This window comes from Vanellus vanellus (genome assembly GCF_965231255.1).
Source record: "Vanellus vanellus genome assembly, chromosome: 19".
Classification (NCBI taxonomy): Eukaryota; Metazoa; Chordata; class Aves; order Charadriiformes; family Charadriidae; genus Vanellus; species Vanellus vanellus.
The window spans coordinates 9,579,364-9,604,839 of record NC_138924.1 but is presented as its reverse complement, the minus strand read 5'-3'; the positions used below and the strand labels follow the sequence as shown (position 1 = coordinate 9,604,839).

The following is a 25,476-nucleotide window of genomic DNA, read 5'->3' as shown; positions in this document are numbered from 1 at the left end:
ACCAAATCTGCGTTCAGCTGGACTCTTCACTCTTCCCCCTCCCTCTCCTTCACTGCCCACAGTGCCGTGCTCAGTGGCAAACATCCCAGAAGAATCTATGATAACAAACATCACCCGCTATTGAACTCACTTATTTTAACCAGTGAGCCACACTTCAAGCAAGTGATATTCTTTCTACTTCCTTCTGCTAAGTAAGAAGTTCTTAAGAAAAAAGAAAAAAAAAAAAGAACAAAGGGCTTCAGCACCATTTGTGCAGGAAGGATGAGTAAAGCATGCGATTCATGGGATTAAGGCTTAATAAAGAAACTAAAGCAACTAAGCAGACAAAAGTGGAGAGGAAAAGAAACAGCTTAAAAAGACTGACACAAGAAATTCTGGAATGATCAAAGATGACTTTATAAAGTTTTATCTTAACTTCATTCTAAATATACAGAATAAAAAATGTCAGCTTCAGCATTTCGACATCAATCATCTCTGCTAACATCATGAAGTTTCAGAGGTGGCTTTTCCAACCGAGAGCACGTGCAATGCAGTGGGACACTGGAGAATTCAGATGGAAGAGCCTTACCAGGAGGGACATGCAACAGTTGGTATCCAATCTGTATTCATTTATCTACAGTCTGATCGTCTCGAAAGTTATGGGAAAAGCAAAACAGCCACCCTTCAAACTAAAAAGTTACCCTTAGGTCGGTCTGAAGTTAGATCAGGAAACGGAGAGTATTAAATCACCAGTTTTGGAAGCAATTTGGATGGACAACATTTGTGTTAAACACCATTTAACATCCCATTGCCCATCCTGTATAATACAACTCAGACTTGTAAAGCATTTACACCTTACCTTAACATTTATAAGTTTGTCAATGAAACGTCTGCTCTAATATCCAAATTACTTTCAAAATTAAATAGAAACTTGTTATAGTTGAAAATTGATGTTAAAAAGTTTCCCCATATTTTGAACAATGCTGATTTTTAAACATATGGAAAGATGTGTCATTTTTCGTGTCTGCTAAAACCCGTTCCAAGGGGTTTCTTCCAGGCTCATTTGGTTTTCTCTTCCGAGTACATCTTCTGTTGCAGTCGTTTGGCATAGCTTTGGGCCATGGAGTTGATTATAGATAAGATAAAATAACAAACCATGACAATCACTAACTTTTCAAACATCCAGGATAGCCAGTTTTCCCCCTGAAGAGACAAAGACAAAACAGAAGGAGGAAAATGAAGGTTAGTGGACAGGACAATGGAGAATTCTCCCTTTTCCGGGTGAAAGGGAAAAGCCTACCCCGTTTTTTTATTTGTGTCATTTATCAAATTAAAAACAGGAACCAAGTGCAAGCTGACAGGATTCCTGCAGGTCCCTCTGTAACGCTGAGTTTAGTCCCTTGAAAGACAATGCAGGAGGGCTTGCCAAATACGCCGCAGGGCAGCCGATGAATCCCTGATCACTACGAGCGTGCTAGCGAAGTGATTTATTATTCCTAGTGTTGTTTTGTCCCGCCTAACAATTCATAAAGTTCAGAATTAGCAACCCCGGACTGTCATTCCCTGTCGTGTTCGTTGCAAAGAAAACAATAAGGTCGTTGGTTAACAATGTTTTTTTTCCTAAACTGCATACACTGTGTTATCTTCCAATTAGTATCTGATTCTTCTGGTGTCACTGGAAGTTCCCGCGATGACCTTGGCAGTCCCACTTCCAACGTTTTCCGTGGCTATGCTTAACTTGGATTTTTTTTGTCAAAGGAGGGCAGCAATGCACTGCACAAAAATTACTTCAATGTGCATAAAAGGAATCTGCATATTTCTTTATTCCAGCCTGACCCTCCCTAATTCACTCTCTTTTGTGGTAAAAAACGGGCAAAGAAACATTTAAAAGAGCTACAAGTATGACATGTGAAATGTGTGTTAGATTAATGGGGTTTATGTAAAAATGCCTTAGTATCCTAAGGAATTTCATGTCAAGTTGTTCTGTCCCCACTGAAAATTCAGGGTATGGCTTTTAAAATACCTTTTTTTTTTTTTTAAATACTTTTTTTATATGAAAGGACACTTCTGCCCCTTTGTACAGACTCTAAACACTGCATTTTTCCTTTCCTTTCGCACACCAAAGGCTTAGGGATTTTGTTTCTCTTATTGGCCGTTAAGCCACAGATCCTGCTGGCTTCTGAAGCGCTGATGCTGCACGCAGCCTGTTACCACTTCACATGTAAACGCAACTTTTTTCTGCTTAAATTTCCCTTTCAAAATAGGCAGCTGATATAGAGGCAAGACGTGCTGTTGGTCTTGCTTTATTGTTTTCTTTATTCTCCAAGAGGTTTAAGTCCAGTTGCATACAATTACAGCATTATTTTTAATCCCCAGATTGCTTTTAAAATAAGATTTTTTTATCTATTCCCTGGGGAAATCTTTGAAAAACAGAATCAAGAGTTACATCGGTAAACCTGACGAGTCAAAAGACAGCTAGGGAAGGGAAAATGAATTGGGGAGGGAGGCAGAGAAGTTCTTACCTGTGGCACGCCACTGTCAGGTTTGTGGTGAAGTTTTATCCTCTGAGCTTCCAAATATTCTTGAAATGGCTTCTGAAGAGAAGGACCTACACTTGGAATAGCACTGATGCAAAGTTCATCCCAGAGAACAAGACAAAATAGGGGAGAAAAAAACAAAAACAAAAAACAATTTTTTTTTTAAACTTACCACTTTGACCCAAATAGAACAAAGTTCAGGCTGAGCTACAGCTCAGAGAGGCATTGCTGCCTGAGAGAGCAGATAACTGCAAAATAAAGTGCATTTCATCTTTTCATCTGACACTTCTGAAAGGGATGTATTTCCCCAGGTCCTCAAAAAGTGCTTAAAAAGAAAAATATTTCAGAGCAGCCCAGTGACAGTGCACTGCTGTGAGCCAGTGTTTCCTTCAAGGCAGGGAGGGAGAAGCCAGCTGAGGCTGTGCACTGGTGCAGTGCTGAGAAGAAAATGAATGACTTCTGAGAAGTCCCACATTTATCACCAGCAGTTCCTGTAAGAACTGGTTTGAACCGATTAATAAGGAAATGACTTGTGCTTGTGTCATCCCTCAGTTAAAAAAGAAACTGCTCGCCCTATGACTTGCCCCTATCTCCTCAAAGAAGACGGCCCCTTTCTCAAACTAAGTCCTTATTAGGACAATCTGTGCGTCATCCTTACCCAAAAAGAATGCATTAGCAAATTCTGCAGGCGCCTCCCACAAGTCAGTGATTAACAAAGGAACAAAGAAGGAACTATGAACCCTGTTCTGAATCATGCCAGGGTTTATGGCAGATGACTTGCACAAAAGCTACAATACGTTACTAAACACCTTGTTCTTACAGGAACATTAGAAAGATCGTGGGGAGGTTCTGGAGCTGCGCACCCTCACCCGCCTCCTCAGCACAGAGGTGTCCGCGCTGGGCAGACCCACGGCAGCTCCAACGGCCCCTCTGCGAATACCCCAGCCCGGCCGGACTTCAACCAAAAACAACCTGGGTAATTTTTCTTTAAATCTATACGCCGTGCTATTTAGCAGGAGGTCCAAGGAGCTTTAATAATTGTCATGACACTTAAAAAAAAAAAAAAAAAGTAGTAAATCCTATCCTCCTATCCAGAAGGCATTACCCCCCACAACACCACTATAGTGCTGGGCTGGACTGGTGAGAGGACACGGGGGGTCCCAGGGCTCCCAAGGTTTCATCCACACACATACACCACCACTCCCAGCCCCGGCCACCACAGAGTTCCCATGGCTGACAAACCCCATTTGAATTTCAAAAAAGCCGGAGATTTTAAATTTCTTTTTGTAATTTTAAAGAAATTAATATGGTCTTTTACATAAAAAAAAAAAGTCACCCAAAATTTCAGTGCTACAGTTTTGATTCTTCACACTACTGCTTCAGGGAGGATTTAGTAAAACACACTTAAGACATCACAATGCACACAGACAGTTTTACAAACTGATTGTCTCCTCTCTGAAAGACTGCAATTGCTACACGAGCGCTACAGCTCAGAAATTATTTTCTTCCTGATTTGACACGATATTCCCTGTTCCAGGATAGAGCCCGATTATAAAAGAAGAGCTTTCTAAACTTAAGAATTTATGAACATGCACAGACCAAAGCAACAAAGTAGCTCACTCTCCTCCACTGAATCTATTGCCTTCAACAGCCAGGGGCAACTATTTTTTTTTTTTTTTTTAACGTATTTACAAGAAAAAGATCCTTCCCTCATGATTCACCATCACGATGATACGAATGGGTGAGTAAATTCTGTGCCCAGACTGGTAAAATTTCAGCAAATACAAGGGGCGAGACTAAAGCTCTATGACACACTCTGAAGACTATTACACATTTTACACAAGCGTTATGTCGACTTTTACAAAAGATGTCCAGTTTTTCAGAACCGTCCCTTACGAAGCTGACTTTATTCGTGGTAAAAATTCTCCTCATGACTCCCTGATTGGGACGAGTCACCACTTTAAAAATGACTTACGTTTTGAGGTTTCTTTTCTTTTTCAAATGACTCTTGAAAGGCTGGAAAAGCTACTGAAAGGTAATAGTTTACTTTTCAACTTCTGCATGATTATGAAATGAGGGATATTTAAATGATGAGAGATGAATGATTAACAGAATGGTTGTTCAAATGCTTCCATTTTTTCTGAAAACTGAACTAAGTCAGTGCCCAATTAGCACTGAACAACAGAACAAAGCCATGAAACCCAAGTTCAGACGGCTAGAAGAGATCCTGGTGAATCAACACTGTATTTCAGAATTTTTTCACTGAAAGTATTCAGCTTATTTTTTTTTCTTTTGTCACCATGACTAAGAATTAAGTGCACAACATTTGTTTTTTTAAAGCCATTTTGAAGAACTGTAAGATCCTGAATGCGAGGATCTTGGTTTCTAAAAGTCTGCAATGTTCTGCACATTCACAGAGACTTTAATACTGAAAAAAGGTGGATAAATTTAAATAAGGAGTAAAATGAAGCAGAGTAACATCTAGAAAATCCTGAATCCACAGTAGCAGAACTAAAATTCTTGAAGTCCCATTTCAGTGGGACAGTATTGGTTACTTGTAGTTTTTCAACAAAATTCAATCATTTAATCAACCAGCTAACATATGTGTCACCTAATATCCAAAGTGTAGACATCATCTTAGATCTAAAAGTTTAAAAAAAAAAAAAAAATCAGTTTTCATTTTATTTTATTACAAACAAATGAGCGGTACCCCCCCAAACTTAGTGACGTTCAACTCAGTAACCTTGTTCTTATCAAAGGAGGAGGGGGAAGACTTCAGTGCAGGTTTTGGAGGATTACACTCAGGCAGAGGCAGGCACACATGCAAAAGGAACAGATTTGCATCATAATTCTGCGCCACTTCGCAATGACTTCAAGATGCACCTTCAAGCCCTGCTGCAGCTGGAGGAGCCCAGATGCAAACCACAGGCGTGTTCACACCAACCTGACATGGGAAGATGCCGGGAGATAACCCTGTCTGTAGAATCATCTAAACCCAATTCCTTGCATTTTCCTTTGGGAATCGAGCCTGTTGTCCTTCAGACAAAGAAAACGAAGGGATAAGAAAATAAAAGGACCTCAGAGCACAACAGAACTTGGCTCAGCCACACTTCGTAGCCTCTATCTGCCAAAACAAAACACACAAAAAACCCCCAACACACCACCTTCGGAAAAGCTTAAAAGGTACCTCTTAGGGAGCTGCCTTAGGACTGCAATTAAAAAAATGAATAAATAAGTAATTCACTAGGAGCTGTCTTTCAAAATTATCAATGAAATACATTTCACTAGTTGCTACTGTTGTTATTAATGAATTTTGCAGTTCATCAGCAACAAGGATGCACTGTTAGGAATAAAGTTGATGTTCTTGCGAACTCTGTCCTTTCAACAAAATTTCCTTGACAAACAGAGAGACTGGCTACACTTTTACTGTAAGATTCAGGAAAAAAAAAAATTCTTTGGAATTTTTTTTAACAAAAAAAACTCTAAAGAAATTTTGATTCAGAGGAAATTTTAGAAACAGTTAACATTAAACACCAATTTTTGTTTTAATTCATTCTGATTATCTGCTAAAATGAAATGTTTCACAGGGAATTGAAACTGAAAACAGACTTTCAAAAAATTGCACTAGCCTTTGGTACAGCCTAAATTCATTAAAATCATAACATTTTAGTAAAAAACATTACTTGCATTCTAATGCAATATAAACACACATTATGAATTTTGCTTCACTAAACAAAACACTGTTGAAGCCTCTTTTTAGAGGTATTACCTGGTATTTGTAATTAAAAAGATGCATCTTTGATTTTTTTTTTTTTTTTTACTTAAGAGCCAAGATTTCTATCCGAATGAAAAAAATATATAGCTTTTTTTCCCAACAAATGAAACAAAGCTTCACAGCTATTTGAAGCACCAGACTACAGAGATTCAGCAAAGTTGTTCCAGGATTAGTTTAAAAATGACACTGACAACGTACAGATTCTGCCAGCGAGTCCTAAAACTTCTATTCCAGTTACAGCAAAACTATGCTTATTAAAATACACTGTACAATTTACTCCTTTGCCTTTTGAAGTACGGCTGTCAATATTTGACCCTCAAATGCAAGTCACTCGTCATGAAGTAGTAGGGAAGATTTTGGGGAAATTGATCTTTTTAACAGAATCTTTGGACCTCCAGGTAGGAGTTTTCTCAATGGATAAAGCACCAAACAGAGAAAGGGAAAAAAAAAAATAATAAAAAGGCATTTTCCTTGTGCCAGCTTAACCAAGGGTAGAAAGTTACTCAGTACTTCTGTCAACTGCATTATTACTAGTATTAAAAATACTTCTTTAAAACCATTTAATCATTGCACTTTTGAAAGGCATATTTTTCATTTTACGAGACCTTTAAGAGTACAGGTTACTCGTGAGTTCCTGACCTCTCCTAACCTATGCTTTAGAGTTTGTGACTGCTCAAATAACTACAAACTGTGCTAAATGATGAAGTACAGTTCTTTGTCAAACGCTGCACTTCAGTATCATTGTGCTGACATTTCGCAAAAAATCTACCAGTCCAGGATTTCGCATGTAAAGTTCCCATCTCCTACAAACCTCTGCACGTGTCCATATTCGCCTACTTTTCCAGAGAGAAATGTTAGAATGAGCAAGTATTTTCAGGAAACACTGAAGTTGCCATTTTAGACCCACATTTTCGGAACATTAGTACAGTGGGGTTTTTACTGCTAATGAAACTTTCTCGTTTGTAAGAGGCCTCTAACAGCCAGTGATGATTAAGCAGCTGATTAACTCTAAGCAGTTCTTAAACTCCATTTATTCTGACGGAAATCAAAATTAAACAGGAACTTCAGTGGCACTCAGTTCTGAATTTTATACCTAATTCAGCAGCTGATACGAACAACTGGAATCGGCACCTCGGCTGAGATGATGAAGAAACATTAAGCACCACAGGTTTAAAATCATGGAAGTCCCTTTTATCATGGAAATAATAATCTGAAGGGCAACGAGAACTGCAGGAATTGAATGGACGGTGCCCAGAGGCCGCCAGGCTCCCAGGCTGGAGCACACCGAAGCCCTGCTTGGAAAGGTGATGCAATATTGAGTCACAACCCCATTTTACAGACGATCTCGCTAATGTCCACAGCTGCTAATTTGGAAAAACCATTTAACTGTGAAGAGGGGGACTGACTTGGTCAGAGCCTGGCACCCACACTCTGTCCTCACCCGGACCTTCCCGGGGGCCGGGGACAAATAGCACCCTATACTTTTTGCTCAGACCCAGCTATCTGGGCTAGTCCAGCTATCGAAAAACCATCCTTTTAGGAAACGCCAGCACTACAATCCAAACCGAAGACAACAGGGAACGAAATTTTGAAACAACAGAAAATCAAACTGAGAGGAAAATAACCACCGTGCGCTGGTTTTGTCAGCATAAGCCCCGCACACACCGGGGATCTCCGGCCCAAGACCAGAGATTATCTCCTGCCACAGAAAAGGGAGTTAAGTGGCACTGGGGTGCGCGAGGCAGGAGGGAGGGAGCGTGCTGGGCTGGAGCCCTCCCTCCCAGTACCTCCAACTCTTCTTTTAACAATTTATTTAAATCAGATTTGCTACTGACAGCTCGGCCAGAGGGGCAAAGCAAAGGGTTTGGAACAATTATGCAAAACACCGTTAAAGCACTGCACCCAACAGCCATTCCTCCCACACAGAGTATCTCTGTATTAGATTCCCATTTCCCCATTCCCCTGTAAGAACACAAGAGAAATCCACCCGGCAGCTCAAAAGCAATGAGGCATCGAGTAAGAGGCACCACAGTCGGCTATTTTACCCCATCCCTCCCTCAAAAGAAACTGCAAGTTTTGCTCCGGCATGGTACCAACTTCTTGGAAACGTAGACATTTAATAAACCACTGAAAAATAGATTCCAACAGAAGTATTTTTATGTCACTGGCCAATTAGCAAAGCTGATTGATTTGCGTACCTTGTTTACTGTCTAAACAGAGCACCTTTCTTCCTGCAAGTTATCTGAACCTTCAATGGTTAATTTTTTTCCAGACAGTGATCTAAACAGGCTTAACGGTTAGTATTTTAATGAGCTGTCATTTCCTGTGCTGATAAAGATTCTCACAGTATTTAAAGCATCCGTTTCCCTGAGGCTGGGCCATACAGATCTGCAGTGACTCAGTGGAGCTCCCACAACCGACGCAGCCCTCAGAGATGCTGCTGCAGCAAACCTGGACCCCCGCTCCCGCCGAGCATCCCCGGCACAGCCCGGGCATCCCTGGCTCCCGCCGAGCATCGCAGGCACACCCCGGGCTGCCGAGCCACCGCGGGACCAACCGCAGGCTCCAGCTTCCAGCATCGCCACTTCGGCCTCAGAACGTTCGGTCAAACCTAGATGTTAACTGCGTTCAGTGTTCTAAAATTGCAAAAAATAAATCTGGTTTATGGTCAGGATCAACAGAAACATTTTTTGAGGCTAAAAGGCTACTTGGCAGATTCCCTTGCTTACGAGATGAAAAAAGAAAATATCTTATCTGAAGGTTACTAAGCTAAAATTGTTACACGTTTAACGTCATTTATACCTTGAGCTACGCTCCACTACCCGCGTTAACCGAGCTGTCTGCAAAACATTTTTTCCTGGGACATTCTGTTACGTTAAAATCAATGCTTTCAAAAATAGGAATTGCAACATCTCTGCACTGCTGGTTCTTAACTCTGCTCAGCATTGCTCTTTGTAAGGAAACTTCTATTTGTATTTTAAAGCTATAGCACTATTTCTGTACACAATTTATTAAAAAAGCTTGCTTGTTGGGAGTTAAATCCTGCAAGCCTTTTGCAAATAAACTTTTATAATTCTGTTGTGATCCACTGGAAGGTTTTCAACACCAAAGCTACTCAGATTTCATCCACAGCTGTGTCCCTTTCAAGACGCTAAAGCCTTTTTTGTGCAGAGCTGATCCGTTGTGTACAGGGTGTATTATGAGGGCACAGTCCCACAGGTTTCTGATATACTTGTGGGAGGAGAGCCATTGATTTATTGTACCAAGAAATGTCAGGTGTATCGGTACAGCCTTCCAGAAGCATTTATTTCAGGAGATTTTGAAGTCACTGCTCAGTTATCCACGTTCTCAGCCACTTCAGGTTATTTTCGGTTGAATTCTACTACACAGGTTTTATTTTAAATATTGATTGGAACCTATTTTTCCAAACATCCTTTCACGCGGATGCCAGTTCAAGAGGAGACGGACTTTCTCACACACATGCAAAACAAAGGTCCACCAAGTCAGAAGATGTGGCTGGCAGAGGGCACCTGGCTCCTTCGCTGCCGCTCGGCCCCGAGCAGAGCCATGGGGAGCAGGGGAGATACTCTGATGCCACTCTGCCCCGAGCAGAGCTGTGGGGAGCAGGGGAGATGCGCCGGCAGAGGCCACGCTGTGGGCTCATACCCTGGTGAAGGCCCCCCAAAAACCCCGGACAATCACATGGCACAACGTGAATCAAAAAAGGGTCCTTCCCACCCCAGGACAACTGATTTCTGGTGCAGCCCTTTCTGTCACTGTAGCTTCTTGACTTATATTCCAAAGAAATAACCTAAACCGACATTGTAAACGATTTTTGGAAAAAAAGAATACAATCTTTAAGCAAAGTTTCCAGTTACATCAGTCGCCGTGATTTCATTTGTACTTTCTTTTGTGCAAGGAACATCACGCTCCTTACAAGAATCACCTGAGATTAAGTTGTGAAGCAAAGAATTATGGCACAATAAAGAGCAGCAAACTGGTTTGTCAAGGCAACGGTTCAAGTGCCTGCTACCAAAAAATTGTTTTTCCTTTGATACGTGCAATCACTCCAAGTGGCCTGCATGGCTGGTGAGCATGAAAGTTTGTTCCACAGAAACCACCAGGTTAAGGAACCCTTCTGAAGCACTGGTAGTTTGGGGTAGATTTTCAGAGTTTGTTGAATTGCACTGCACAGTGTTAACAGTCTCACCCCCAGAACGTGGCACTAACAAATTAACTTTTAAAAATCTGCAGAAGTATGCCATTTTTTAACATGCATTTCAATGGCCTCTATTTAAACTTCAAATTAATTTATTGGCTCAGTTCATTAACTGAATAGATTAGTTTCTACTTCCCTTAAAATTAGCAAGGCATCGTTTGCTACAGGCAGTAGTTCAGGCATTTTGCTAAGAAGATATATCACAAGAGCACGGCTCAGAGTTCAGATATATCGCGAGAGCAGGGCTCAGCGTTCAGATACATCGTGAGAGCGGGGCTCAGCGTTCAGATACATCGTGAGAGCGGGGCTCAGCCTTTGTGCCCCCCCTCCGAGCAACTATCACAGCCTCTGTAATTACCCGAGTTCATAATTAACTTAATACTCCGAGAGAATCCCTCTGCCCCACGGTGGGATTTGTCCCAAAGGGATGCAGCCACCACGTGCCCCTGGTTCAGACACTTCTGAGGTGAAGACCATGTGCTGTATAACGCTATATAAAATGTCTGTATGAAGTTTTTAGATGTCTCTTGAAGTTCTAAAGTTATTAGCTCATTTTCAAAAAATATGAACAGAGCACGCTGAACTAAAAAAAATAAAATAATCTAGATTTTTTCTTCTTTCTGAAAATGTACCCAGACAGAAGTGATGGCAGGCAGTTTTGTGGATGGTGTGTGCTTTGAGAACTACTTCTTTCGTAGTTTTCTGGGAATTCTTAATCTGTGTTTGAAACTGCCACTTCAAAGAAAATATGATTGTGCTTAAAAGCAATATGCTTAGTGTGACTTCATGAACAATTCTGCAGCTGTAGGTAAAAAAAAATTAAAAGGAAAGATTAAAGAGCCAAAAGAAAACCCACAACATACATGATAATTAAACATTTTAAACGGGCTAGGTTTGGCTTCAAACCAGCATCAAAGTGTTTTACACACAGATGATCAGTAAGTTAAACGCTTCTTCAAGTGACAGAATACAACAAAACTCTTACACACCATCTTTCCTCACAAAAGCTTATGAACGTAATACAACCTGAGAGAAAACATTATCCTCTTCCAGCATTTTAGACAGCAACAACACAACTTTAAACTATTAACTGGTAGAACAGGTCGATAATTACCAGCCTCATGGGAGCTACCAGTATCTTTGTAATCCTCCTCAGCTCCGATTCCAAGACTCACACCGAATTCAGTTTCCTAAATCCATCCATGTCTCCTTGTTCCTTCTAACAGGGCTTGTGCAGCGCAGCTCCTTGCTGCTGCCACCACCCATCCTCCCGACTTTCTTTTTGGTTTTCATACACTGTTTTCAAAAAACTTTTTGCAAACAGCTTCTTAATTTCCTGCCACATTTGCTTTTCCTTTTCCTTCTTTATTTAATTAACATAAGGAATATTTTATGATCCTTTTGTAATGGAGACCTAGACGAAATTATAAAATCCAATTACCCTAAATTATATTAAAAAAGCCCGGTTATGGCAGGCTGAGTGTGCAATGCCGGCAGCATCCAGCAACAGAAGTAAACAACGACCGAGCTGTGGGCAAGGTCTGCAGGTGAATCGTTTTTGCTTTTTGACTGAGACTCACGTAGTTATCGAGGAATTCTCTCTGGCTTATAAAATCAAACATTCTCAGACTTTATCTCATAACTTCATCTTCTGTCTAGGTTTTAGTTACCCTGTGTATTAATATGTTCATTATTTTAAAGTATTGTGCTTAGACATTTCCTATCGTGTAAGAGCAATACCCCAGACAAAAAAAAAAAGCCTTAAGTCATTTTGTCGGCTAGAATTTGATTAAAATAAAGTTACCGACCATTAAATAGAACTACACTTTAATTTAATAATAAGGGATTTAATGCAAGCTTTTGTTTAACATGTTTTATACTCTGCTCTAAAAGCAATTGATGAGGTAATGCTAGCAGACGGCTTGAGAAAAGTCAAGGATACCGGGACATTCCAAAAATCTTACTGTCTCCCGAGAACATTTTTTAACTCTGACATCAACCATCTAATAAAATCTGAATCCAGCAGAGGTCTTGCAAATGCATTTGAAGTAATTTGATGCAAAATTATCTCCAAGACAGATGAAGTAGGAAAAAACCTACTAGTTTTGGCTGAAAGATTTGCAGGAGAGGAAATCAGGAGAGTAAATCTTTGGAAATATACCTGACCCAGTAGCAGTGCTGGTCAAAAGCTAGTAGTAATTGTCTGGTGGGATTGATACTAAGACAAGCTAACTAATGATGGTTAAAAGCAGCCCCGTTTTTCTCTCTTTTTTTTTTTTTTTTTTTTCAAAAAAACCCCAAACAACAGTCAAAGCAACAAATTAATTTTGAAGTTTGTTACAAACCAGACACCCAATCAGAAGATCATGGAGGAATAAAGTCAGGATTTGTTTTGTTAGTGAAATGCTCTAGAATGTTTCTTCCGTCACTCCTTTCCCTTTGTATAGCATCACTACTGGAAGTTTACATATTTTAAAAGGAATCATTTCCAGACATTCCCTCCCTGAAACTGTTCTTGAAGAGTGTGGGTTTTTGTATTTTATGTGCAAAGAGTTACCACAGTTTGGATAGCAAAGCGTCCATCATTTTGCCCCATATAACAAGTGAAAGACCTTGGAAAGGTAGAAACACCTTAGAACTTATTTTATGGATGTATCTAGTTAAAAAAAAAACAACACCAAACCACAAAACAAAAAAACCCTCAAACAAACCCCACAACAAGGCGGCTTTCTATTTAAATGTTACAGACTCACATTTAAAACTTTAAACCTGCAACTCTGACATCAATCTGATCAGTGCGCTGAGAAGAGGCAGTACCTTTCCCCCCCAAGAACACAACTGTTCCCTTGGACAATTAAGCATGAGTTTTTTATGAAATCCATATGATTTGATCTAGTTGCCTACATTTAAATTAAGTTGCACGCTTTGTTTGCATTCAAGCTATTTATGAAACTTCTGCATGATTAGAGAGGGACTGTTGCGGCATTATTTGCTGGATGACCAGGCAGGAAACGTGAACATCAACAATGGATTTTAAAATGACACAGAATTTCACGACTGAACAGGTAGATAGGAGGCAAAAATCTAGCACTTCATCATTAGTGTCCTAATCTTTGAATCTTCATTCAAACGCACCACAGCACCAGGTCAGGAAGTTGTTTTAATTGCTGCCTCCCCTGCCACCCTCCCAACTGTTGTTAGCTGGGTTTTTGCTTAGTTTTCTTGTTTTAAACTGAGATTTTTCGCTTAAAAAATAAAATAGTAATCAATTGCTAAAGTACACAGTCCCCAAAAGAAAAAAAAGACAGATTTTCTCAAAATAGGAACAGTCTATCCATGAAAAGTCTATCCATGTCATTTCTCCTATGAAAAACCAAGTTTAAAAGAATGGAGATATAACTCTACACCCCAAATTTCTCATTCTGACATTTTATGAGAGATTTAATATTTTAAATGTGTGAGGTAGTTCAAATTATGGGAGATGTTTACTGTCATCTTGGGACACTGCATAAATCACAACAGTTCTTTCATTTTTTGTCATAGGACCACGGTACAACATTGAAGAAAGTCCACACAAAACAGCCTATTTGCAGCTAAAAGTGCCGCAATCTGTAACAGGAAGAGCTGCACCATATTTCTGGGTGTAAGTGAACTGCTGGTACTACATACTCAGGCCATCTGACCTCCAGTGCTATTATGTTTCTTGAAGTACTTGAAGCCTTTGAGGTGAGGAAAGAAGTTGAAAACAAGACCTAAATTACGTGTTGGCCAAAAACTGCACTTCGAAGCAAAGCACAATTTTCAGCCCATCTAATTTGACTCCTCCAGTACTTTTCCACTTAATGAGCGAAGGTATTACTGTGTTAAAGAATTACTCACCCGATTAGGGACACCATCTGCTCCACTATATGTTTGCTGAATGTTATAATAACGAAAAGTTTCTGTAGGAAGGAAAACATCAGTTAGAGAAACATTTGATGAAAAGGGAAGCAGAGACAATGGGGTATGACAATTTATGTTCCTTTCCAACCAGACAGCCTCTCCAGCACTCACACATAGTTTTCCCTTCTTTTTTTCTTTCAAGATCTTCAATTTTCAATACCCTCTTCAAAAAGAGGCAGGAGAGAGAAAAGCTGTTTACTTTATTATTCTATTTCCTCATAGATTTCATTTTTTGCAATGTTTTTGTAGCCTTTGTTACTAACCATTCGCATCCTCCCCAGACTTAAATTCCCAGAAGCTCAAGGTCACTTCACTCCGTCAGCAATATTTTAATGGAAAAACAGTCATCATCATGCAGAAAAATGCACATCCCCTTACACAAACACATGTACTTAAAGATCACAGAAGTGAAAAAATCGTATATCTTAGTCTCCTAGTTCACGTGCTTCATACAGAAATGAAACAAAAAATCCTTAGTGAAGAACAAAGTAATAGCCATTGGGTACCTGTCTCTTCCAAAAACTATGATTGTCACTGGCTCTAATGCAACAGCCTATCTGGAACAGAGTCATTTCAATAGAAGAAACTTGTGCAACACATGGCTTATTTTGCAGACAATCCAAATGTCCATAATATTAGCAGTCCCTTCTCTTCTAACAGCCTTCTAAAAGTCAAATTTTGTTGAAATAGCCTTTGCTAATTCCACTTTTGTCATATTTGACAGCTTGTTCATTTGCAAAGAGCAAGCAAGACTGTGTGCAGATGAGTATACCACTCAACATGATCTAACGAGAACTGCATTCACTAGTCTGGCAGTAAGTGATGTGACTAGAACTACACAAAATGATTTTGTGGTCCGGAGGAAGAGGCCAGTCAAAAACAGCTCCGGGATGGCCACTGCAGCAGAGTCACTCGCTTCCTGGCTGGAGAAAGATTTCATCAAAAGCCTCTTCCATGACTCTAAATTCCAAATTGCAGCAAGATCACTACAAAAATCAAGGCTATTGCACAAGAGTATGCTTGAAATCAAGCATCACAGAAAAGAGACTTCTAATAGCTAAACGTATTACAAAATAAGCCGATTTACCAACCGTGCAAGACACTGGGAAATATTTTTTCACTTCCACTTGCTCTGAGTGTAGAGCACTCTAAATTACATAGCGAACATTCTGCTAGCTAAACAAGGCAAATGAAAATAATAAAAGGACTATTTCACAAATACTATTTCACTTTTCTGTGGTGCCAGCAAAAATTCTAACAGTATGCAGATTTAAAAGCAGAAAAATTCAAATAATACAAAAACAAGTGTGGAGAAAAAGATGTTCCATCACAGTAAATGAAAGAATTTTCAGATCTCTATTACTTTCTGTTTAAGGACCGGGCAAAGTAAAATAACCATTTACAAGAAGATGGGAAGAAAAAAAAATGGTTGAAGATTGGAATCGTCTGTTCAGGGCAAAAGAAAGATTTTTAAGCAGCTTGATGAGGGTACTAGACGAGTCATTTTATATTACTAATAGTTTCTGCTATTTTATTGTAGTGACAGCAAATATTTCTAAGCAAAACAGCTACAGGCACTGCACCAGTCCTGTGGAGATGCTTAAAAAAAAAAAAACAAGCCCCAGCTGAAAACGTTGGTTCTAATCATTAGAGTGATGTAGTGCATGATATGGCACTAACCACATCGCCAGCAGTAAAGAATCATCAGGGAATCAATACTTCGACTTTCATTGGATAAAACGGTGACACGTTTTAAAAAGGAGACTGAAAACTTTTGAAAGCAACCGGAGATTCTGATTGCCAAATTCAGAACATCCGGTAAGGCTCTGAGTTAGCAAGAAAAACTGGACACCCGGTGAAAGCTGTCCCTTTCAAAATAATATAGACCGAGGACACCTAAAATTGCTAACCATGCTTGAACACTGTGGCCAACGTGCCCTGAGACAAACCCTCAGACTGTTATCTGCAGGGCCTGAAAAGAGTGAGGTTTTCTCTACACACTCAACCGAGATAAAAGGGAGCATTTAATAGTGCCGCTTAACCGGTAAAGGCGAGTTGCAGTGCTCTTTGAAATGAGTATTTGTTACCAAAAAGGCAAGTTCATTATGAGTACGAAGTCCTCTCAGTCTGGTAAAAACCGTAGGTAAATAACTTGGCTAACCACCAATTTCCTGAGTGGTGTAGGCAGCGAGCTCATTAGTCTGTAGCTATAAATTATTCAGTTGCCTAAGTTTTGAGCATAAGAAGCCCAGCAGATCCTTTCTTGTAAATCCTTTGCACCAAATTAATTTCCATTACTTCAGGTCAGGAAAGGAGACTCCAGAGTTCATTACGAAGGAACACAGCGTGGCAGTCAAAAATCCCCAAAACTCTTCACCCCAGAGCCCCGAGGGAGGCGTAGCATCTACTTGCCTGGATGTGCATTTTAATTACTGCTTTCCCAATCAGGGTTGCACCAAAGAAGGTCCAGAAGGGAACCAGAAAGTGTCCACATGTTATCCCGGCGAGGTCAAACAGCGGGTTTGGAATCTATGAAGCACAAGGGAAAGAAGTTCATGAATCGCAGCACTTCGTTAGATGAACAGAAACATGACAGACTTTGAAACTTTGAAAAATGAACATTTTCCCCTTATTCAACTTGATCCAAAACTCTCGTGTCTTGATACTTACAAAAATGTTAACGTCGCACCACATAACTTAAGTCTCTGGGATTCAGCTAGACAATGTCCCAGACAATTCCATTCTCATGGTCCCTCCTTACCCCTGGATTTTAAAAAAGCCAACAAAAAGTCTTCCATGTGAAATGCACAGAAACCACAGTAAAGCCATTTTGAGTGATTTATCACATTTTCTCACTGACAAGCACATCACTCTTGGAAGCTAGTGTTCAAAACGTACCCCAGGGAATTCCATCTGAGAAAGTACATTAAAACCTGGCATTTATAGTCATATGTATCCAGTTTAAAATCACTGATTAGATTTTATTAAGCATATGCATTTCATTTAAAATTAAAAGATTTTTTTTTTTGTTATTGTTAAACTGTTGGCTTGATGCTTGGCATTGTAATTCTATCTGTAAGATATTTTTGAAATCAAACCAAGAAAGTATCCAAATTCCAACCTTTCACACTTCGCGTGCAGCACAAGGGCAGACTGTCTGAGGAAACGCACGGGGTACGTTCAATTCACAGTAGCAGCGTATCACCGGGCTAATATCCCGCAGTGTTTGTGTTGGTTTGTTACACAAACACATAAATAAAGAGTGTATATTGTTAAAGACCATAAAAGATAGTAACTGACCGAATGGAAATCTGAAATCTGTGAGAAAGCTTATGGGGTTATACTTAGATGTTATAGAGCAGCAATTCAAATTTACGAGCACCCACAACACCACCTGCATAGGGAGAAATCTGAAACGGTCTCTAATCGTGCCCCAAAATGGTCTCTAAACATGCTCCACTTCAACTTAAATGCTTCTTTACCTCTGACAGCTGTCTTAGCCATAGGAGGCTGGTAAATTATTTACTTATACACAGCCAGGTAATTTTGCTCTTCTGAGCCAAGTCTGCTCTAGGTCTCGGGTATCTTCTTTGTTGGCTGGTTTGAGGTTTTTTGTCAGCTCACAGTATTTAATTACTGCATTACTGTCACCCCAGAGGGAGCAGCATGCTTTAGGTACGGGTAACCGTGAGTATCACCAGCACATCAAACACATCACTGTAAAAAGCTGCTCGACAAGTCCACATCAGGGTACACTGGCAGGCCAGCGAGCTTTTCTCTTTGTTTTTTAAAACACACACACACACACACACACGCGGTACCGGGAGTTGCCAAAAAAAGCCCACAAAGACAAGAGGGCAAACTCTCACAAGTCACAGCAAGGCTCTTCCAGAGCTAATTCTTGCTTTGTTCCTTCCCCAGAGCTGCTTTTACATAGGAATTAAGCTCCAGACAATAATATGGTTTTCTTATTGCCACTAAACAACATTACACTCCGTTGACTTCGCTGGATAAACCTGTGAAGTTTAAAACTCAACTCGACTGCGTTTTTCTGTAGCCTTTAGAAGCCACTGCCCGACAGACAACCACCTGCAGCTCGGGCAGTCTTCACCGCTCCACAAGCAAGTTCTCTAATCATAAAAAAAGACAGCCAACTAAAATACTGTTTAAAATCCCAAAGTAAGATGGCCGTTACAAGGAGGGCCCTTCTAGCCTACGGAGAAGCAGCAATGAGCAAGAGAAGCCCTGACACAGAGCCCTGAAGCTCGTGGGGGAACACATGAACGCGCGGAGCGCACGTGGGGGCTGCCCTCCTCACCTACAGACGCAGCAAAACCATATAGCTTTGCATCCCTATGCTTTTTCATTGCCTCTGCCACCTTTAACCTCACCCTTTTTCCTGCTGCTCTGCAGTTACTCTGTAAACACATTCACAAATCCTCCGGTGTGCTGCGGTGGAGTCCCGACCCCTCAGCCCTCCCCCAGCCCAGGGCAGCCTACATAAGCAAAAGGACGCTGGAGCTCGGAGCGCGCTGCAGAACGGCGCAGCAAGTAGGTAAGAAGTTAAGCAAATGTTTAAGTATTACTGAGCAGGAACTACTAAGAGTTCACACATCACCTCTCACGTTTACCAACTCCTTCCCCCTGCTCTGCATTCATCCGCCTTTCACCTTCTCCAGCCCCTCCAGGAACTCATCCCTGCCACCCACAAGCTGCTGCTCTGCTGCCACCGCAGAGACGCAGCCCGGGCAGCGATGGCTCACAAGACGGTGACTACAGAGAGGGTCATGAGTCAGAGGCAGCGAAGGAGCAGTCTAAGAGCCTACTGGGTGGAAAGATTTAAAGAACAGCTTGTAACCTACATCTCCACTCTAAACATTAAGACAGTTCAAGAGATTAGTAAACAGAAGTTGTACGCCCTCAACTATAATCACATTAATTCTTTCCAGCTAAGACAGGTTACTTACATTTGAGCACATAGTTAGCATTGTCATCTCTACAATTTAGGAAACAGAGGGATGCTGGACAAGGGTGGGCTTAAAACTTCATCAGCTGTGCAGCTGGCTAACGGCTGGGGTTATTCCGGCAGAATGGGATCATAGGGGACCCACACTTCCTCCCTCCACTCTAATCACATTTCTGCGCATCATATCCCATCTTTTTGTGTGGGGGATGGAAGAATAAGGCACACCACTCCTAACAGTTTTCATTAAGCTTCCATAGAGAGAGATTTAAACCTCAAATAGATCGATATTTTTCCACTCCAAAAGAACAGCATTGTCCTACTTCAAACAGTAAAATAGCATCAGTGGAGATGCTCATATCACCTCTTGCTTAGAGAGAAAAAAGCTACAAGTAGTTTGTAGTTCACAGAGCCACGACGCCGAAACCGGCTTCCTCGTTCTGCTCTCCGGGTTCCTAACGACCCAAAGATACCTCCTGAGCAGAGTCAGGAGAATTACCACGGATGAATATCCTAATCAGGACCTATACAGGCAGTTTTCCACTCTTCAATCTGTGTATATCTTTGGATTTGAAGATGTCAAGCACTGCAAGCTATAGCACATAAACACCTCAAGGAATAATAATATGGTTCCAGCAGAATCCATAGGCAATAACACAGCTCTTGCTATACCTTGCCAGCTCATAATCTGGGCTAGGAAAGTCCCAAGAGGATAACTGTCCGCGGGCGTATGCTCCGACCTGCCAAATACCCGCTAAGGCAGCGCAGGGAACAGCCCCGCGCACGCCCCTGTTGGAGCAGACACGGCCTCCACGCCAAACGCAGGGAGCAGCCCCGGTCTGAAACACGCACGCAGAAACTTCTTGAATTTTAAGAATGTCGTAGTTCAGTCTCTTGTAAGTCTTCTTTACCACGACAAGCCTTCTGCATCTTCAGTGAACTGACCCGTTTTTACCGGGTTTCACCGCACCACGCTGAACTACAGAAGGAATTGCTTGAGATTTTGCAAAAGGGGATCCCTTGCTGCACCACGCTTTTCTGAGGGATTAAAAGGGAAACAGGACTATCCCAAACTCATCATCTTCCAAGGAGAACCAGCGCCAAGAAGCCCAACGGTGAAGCTGAAGGGCGGGATAATAACTGTTAGCTGTGCTTTCATGCAGAATTCACTGTGTTTGGTACTAATCTGGGACTGGAGTTTCTCCACGCTATTGTACTTGCCAGGACCACAACCATCCCGTTTCCCGAAGCACCGCAGAGAACACAGACGCAGCGAAGGAGACACGAAGATCCATATGGACTCAAATAAAACCAAGTCACAGTTCACAGCATTCGTATTTCATTGCAGTACATTCAATCCGCAATTTGCGATTACAAACCCCTCCGTTACCGAAATGAACCCACCGAAGCGCAGGCCAAAATGCCGAAGAACCCGACCTTCTGCACCAGGTTCTGCACAGCCAGTTTAGCCCGGGAAGCGAAATCCTGCAAAGAAGAAAACGAAGCGTTAATGAGGCAAACCCCAAAATTAACATACCATCAAAACATATGGGATTTCAGTATCCCCCGTGCTACGGGATTTCCTAATTAGCATTCAGGAGAATTTTTAAAACAAAAAGGCCAATTTGGAACTCCGGGCTGAGAGGGGAGAGAGAGCAATTCACAGTGCTCAGTGTGAAAGTCTGACCACCCACACGGATGGAGCTCTGGTCTTCAAAACCCTGCAAGTGGCACCAAGTTCGCACTGCTATGGAAACAGGTTTTCTAGGATTTACTTCCCTGCATCTTTGAATTGCCAGCGCTGCTTATACCTTACTCCTTAAATGAGCCAAGGGAATTTATTCCTCCAATGCCATTTACAACGTGAAAAAGGCACTTTCTCAAAACGCAAAGCCAGAATATAATAATCCCGTTATATCCTGAGATCTTTGCTCTGAAACCCAGGATCTTAATCCAAACAGCTAATTCCAGATACTCTCTACAACAGACTTGTAAAGTTCCGTAAATCCATAAAGCTGAATCTAAAATACCTTAAAAGCCACAAAGGCGGCAGAGCATGTAACACTTGAGCTGCTCTTCACAAAACCACGCTAAGAACACGCCGCCTGTTTTTATTTTGAGATCACAACTTTCAAACACGCTCATGACAAACTCAAGAGTCTCAGAGTTTACCAAATACCCAGTAAACATTTGTAAAAGCAAAAGTAAAGATTCTCACAAGCAGTTTATTTGAATGCGAGAAGTGAATTTACACGAGAGTAAAATTCTTTTGAAGCAAAACTGTCCAAAAAGTTAAAAAGAGGGTCACAGTATTATCTACTCGGGCTTGGCGACGGTAGTTATGGAAAGATGAGTATCTTTCTACAGCTGAGTATTAGCACATGACTCTTCCTATATCTGAGTATTATATTAGCTGAGTTTCTAAAGCAAACTTTAAAAAGTAATTATTAATTCTTTTTTTAAAAAAGCTATGAATAAGCAACAAAAAGTTGATTTTCTAGTAGCAATGCAGTATTCACTGATTGGCAATTTGTAGAAAACTGTCAGATAAATTTCACGTAATTAATTTGAATAATTAATTACATTCTAAATTCCGCATTTCAAGATAAACCAGAAAAATGAAATTTATGCAATTTTAACTGTTACAATTCCGTTGAAACCTTCAATACTATATACCAATGCAAGTAAATTACAATTACTTGACAATGTTTGCGCATATTATTTAAATTCTGAACTACAGAACTGACATAATTTTCAACACCAGATTAAAAAAAAAAATAAAAAATCTGTGATAAGGCCATTTGCTATCTTTTTACATCCCTTTTCCAAGTAGTAACTTTTCTCCATTACAGTGCTTTAAAAATAGTTAACAAATTCTCAAATAAAAAACCCCAATTCTTACTGAAATCAGAATACTATTTATTATACTTCACATTTGAAAAAATAACCCAAATTAAAACAAATACTTCAACTTAAAGAAAAATGCCAAATAAATGAGATTTCCTACATCTCAGGGGGACATTTTCAACCACAGGAAAATATAGAATATTCTAAAAGGATTTTATAAGGGGTGAACCTGCTCAGTTTAACCAGGAGTAACACCTTGGGATCATGAATGTCTTATTGCAAAACGGAATAGGTGAAATATTCAGTCTTTGTTGAAAACTTTGTTCCTGACATTTTTTCTGTTTAACTTCTCGGATATGTACAGTACACGAGTGATTAAAACCCACTCCCAGTGAGACTGATACCAAATGCTCGAACTGACGTTAGCAGAAAAAGGTCTAGAACATGCCTACGTGACAAGTAAAGTAAAATTTTCCACACTTTTCACTGAAAAGAGTGCATTTTGACACAAACTGTTACAAATAACAAAACATGGTAATTTAGCAGTGAACCAAGCCCAAAGATCTTGCAACATCAAGGGCAGTTCCTTCTCAAACTAAAATTCCCTCATCATTATTTCCAAGTTCGTAAACAAAACCCAAACAAGGTAATAAACGGTGCCAAATCCGGGTCAGCACCGAGACCCACGTTCAGCCCCTCGGAGGGTGTGGGACCTGAACTGGAAAGGATGAGACTCTCCCGCAGAGTGTGACCACACAGGTCCCAATGAAGGAAGGAAACTGCAGCACCCCGAGGAGGCAACAGGTATTCCCATCCCTTAACCAAATACAAAAGTAGAAATAGGTCTCCCGAATTTCCCTACAAGTGAATTGAAGCCGAAAAAGTGTGCTAAAGCCCATCAGTAACATCGTCCTGTCCGCAAGATTTTGTTCTTTGAAAAGGTGAACTGAAAAAGTAGTGCCTTTTGGAGGAATTTCATAAGATGTCCCCCCCTGTACTCTGTAACAAAGCTGAATGTGACCGTGATATTTTCAGTTCCTATTTTGTTCACCGTTTCACAATGCTCATGGGGTTAGAACAATATTTTCACTTTTATAAGCCAATAAATTTTTTTTTTCACGGCTCCATAAATCTCATAGCAAAGTATCTTTAAAATAAAACACTACGACCCAATTATTCAAATAGGTCCATGATATATTTCAACAGAAGTTGTTTCTATTCTAATTTTAACATATTTACCCATTATGTGAGACTGTATTGCTAATACACTGTCGTATTAATTTTCAGAAGCTGGAATTGGAAACACTCTCTAGCAAGTGATCTATAAACTAATGCTTGCAGCACAGCTGGTTTAATAAAATATATATTACTATAATCATATATACACTGACTGTATTCACTTAGTGTAAGCACAGTGCACCAACTTTCATTAACTTTCTTAAAAATAAATAGCTTCCCTCACTCACATTTCTAGACTGCTGCAAAATTCAAGGCTGCCTTGAAACTAATTTTTTTCTTTTCAGTTAAAAACATACAATTTTTGTCATAAACCCAATGATGAAAGGGTTGAAAAAAGTTGAAAAAAGTGTAACAAGTCTGTCACTCAAAAAAAAATGTTGGGGCCATTTTTCTCACCTTATTAATTCATAACTTTATTAAAAGTTATTGGTCAGATTGTTTCTTCTTTTTTTTTTTTTTTTTTTTTTTTTTTACATTAATTGTCTATTACAAACTACTCCATGGAAAGCACAGCTATAGTTCTAAAAATTTCAGTCAACAACTTCTAATTTGGTTTCCTTTTTCAAACTTTCTAAAGAAGCCAAAAGAGATAAGTTTAGGATTTTCCCCCCATTTTCTATGATCTAGTGTAAAACCAACTACAAATAATTTGCATGGTAACACACACATCAGGGCTGCACCAAAGCTATGTATTTGCAGTCTGAACAGTTACTTTAATGAAAACAAGTTCAGAATTACTTCTGTTTGTTTGCTTCCTTAAATTTCATTTGTCAAATCTTTGCAACATCTGCAATAATAATAATAAAAAAAACCTTAAAAGTTTCATTTCTCAGAGAATACAATCATCAGTTTCACAACTTTTACCTATTTCACAATATAATTTTTCTGTTATAAAGCCTTGCACAGGGAAGAATCTTTTCTCTATTTTATTTTAAGCATTTGAAATAAAAGCAAAACAACTTTCATAACTTACTGCTTTAAAAAAAAAAATTAAAAAAAGACATAAAAGTTCGGCTACTTACAGGCAAAACATTTTCCCCCAAAATTAAAGTATCTAGACTGGACTCGACTCTCAGCTAATATGATTCACTCTCTATAACATTTCAGGATACTTTAGCTCACTATGTCCCTCGCAAAGATGATTTGTCTTTTTGGTTTGGAAATAGATTTCCTGTGACTGCCACGATACAGGCACAGGACGGTTAAATGATTAAACATTACTTCATTGGGTTAATCATCAGATCTCAAGAACTGGAATGGAAATAAGAGGCATAAAAAGGTCAGCGCTGAAATACTGATTCACAAGTCTCAGCTGGCGGCTCGAGGAAGTTTGCTTCATATCTGCCTTCAGTAAAACGGCACATTTTATTGATACCAGCGTTTCGTTACTACGTGGTGCAAAAGCGAAAAAAAAAACAACCTCCCAAACCTCCAAACCTAAAGGGACAGTAAAGAGAAATGACATGTTTTGCTGCTAAGTGAAATGTACCACAATGTTCCTCCTTTAAAATATGCATTACAGTGCAGCTTTGACTATAACTCACCACGGCCCATTTATCCCTATAAGAAAGCCCTCCTTCCTTTGTGAAGATTCTTGGAGATCCTTGTCTTAGCTACAGGGCTTTGTCCCATCCCTCTCTTCTATTTTGTTTCCATTTATAATTTAAACCTCTATTTCTTCTTTCTCCCTTCACTGTACGGTCAGTTGCAGGAGCTCTTCTGTATCCGAGTGAAGCACATCTCGCCAGATTTAGTTAACACGCTCAAGAAAAAAAAAAATTACCCCCCCCCAATTTTTACTCTTTTCCCTCTGCAACACTGGTTTATTGTCAGAAAACAGAATGGTCACAATTTATTGTTCACACTGAAATTATGAAGCCTCTTTTTTCTTAATCTCTAAGAACAGAGGTTGTTGTGGATCCACAGCGAGGGACTAGTTGATGGTTACGAAGGAGCTTTGAATAATCAGCATTGG

General features: G+C 40.1%; 1 protein-coding gene across 5 annotated transcripts in view; it reads right to left on the bottom strand.

Annotated features, from left to right (window-relative positions):
- Positions 1–378: 378 nt before the first annotated feature.
- Positions 379–25,476, bottom strand: part of VMP1 (vacuole membrane protein 1) — a 69,386-nt gene continuing 44,288 nt past the window's right edge. For 4 of the 5 annotated variants that reach the window (XM_082493277.1, XM_082493278.1, XM_082493280.1 and 1 more), the window contains 5 exons: positions 20,820–20,900; positions 16,865–16,981; positions 14,390–14,451; positions 2,502–2,604; positions 379–1,182 (listed from right to left, as the gene is read on the bottom strand). In XM_082493277.1, the coding sequence (XP_082349403.1) occupies positions 1,039–1,182; positions 2,502–2,604; positions 14,390–14,451; positions 16,865–16,981; positions 20,820–20,900 (507 nt within the window). In that variant the 3' untranslated portion in view covers positions 379–1,038. The remainder of the gene's footprint in view (positions 1,183–2,501; positions 2,605–14,389; positions 14,452–16,864; positions 16,982–20,819; positions 20,901–25,476) is intronic. The other variant, XM_082493279.1, reaches the window with a different exon arrangement.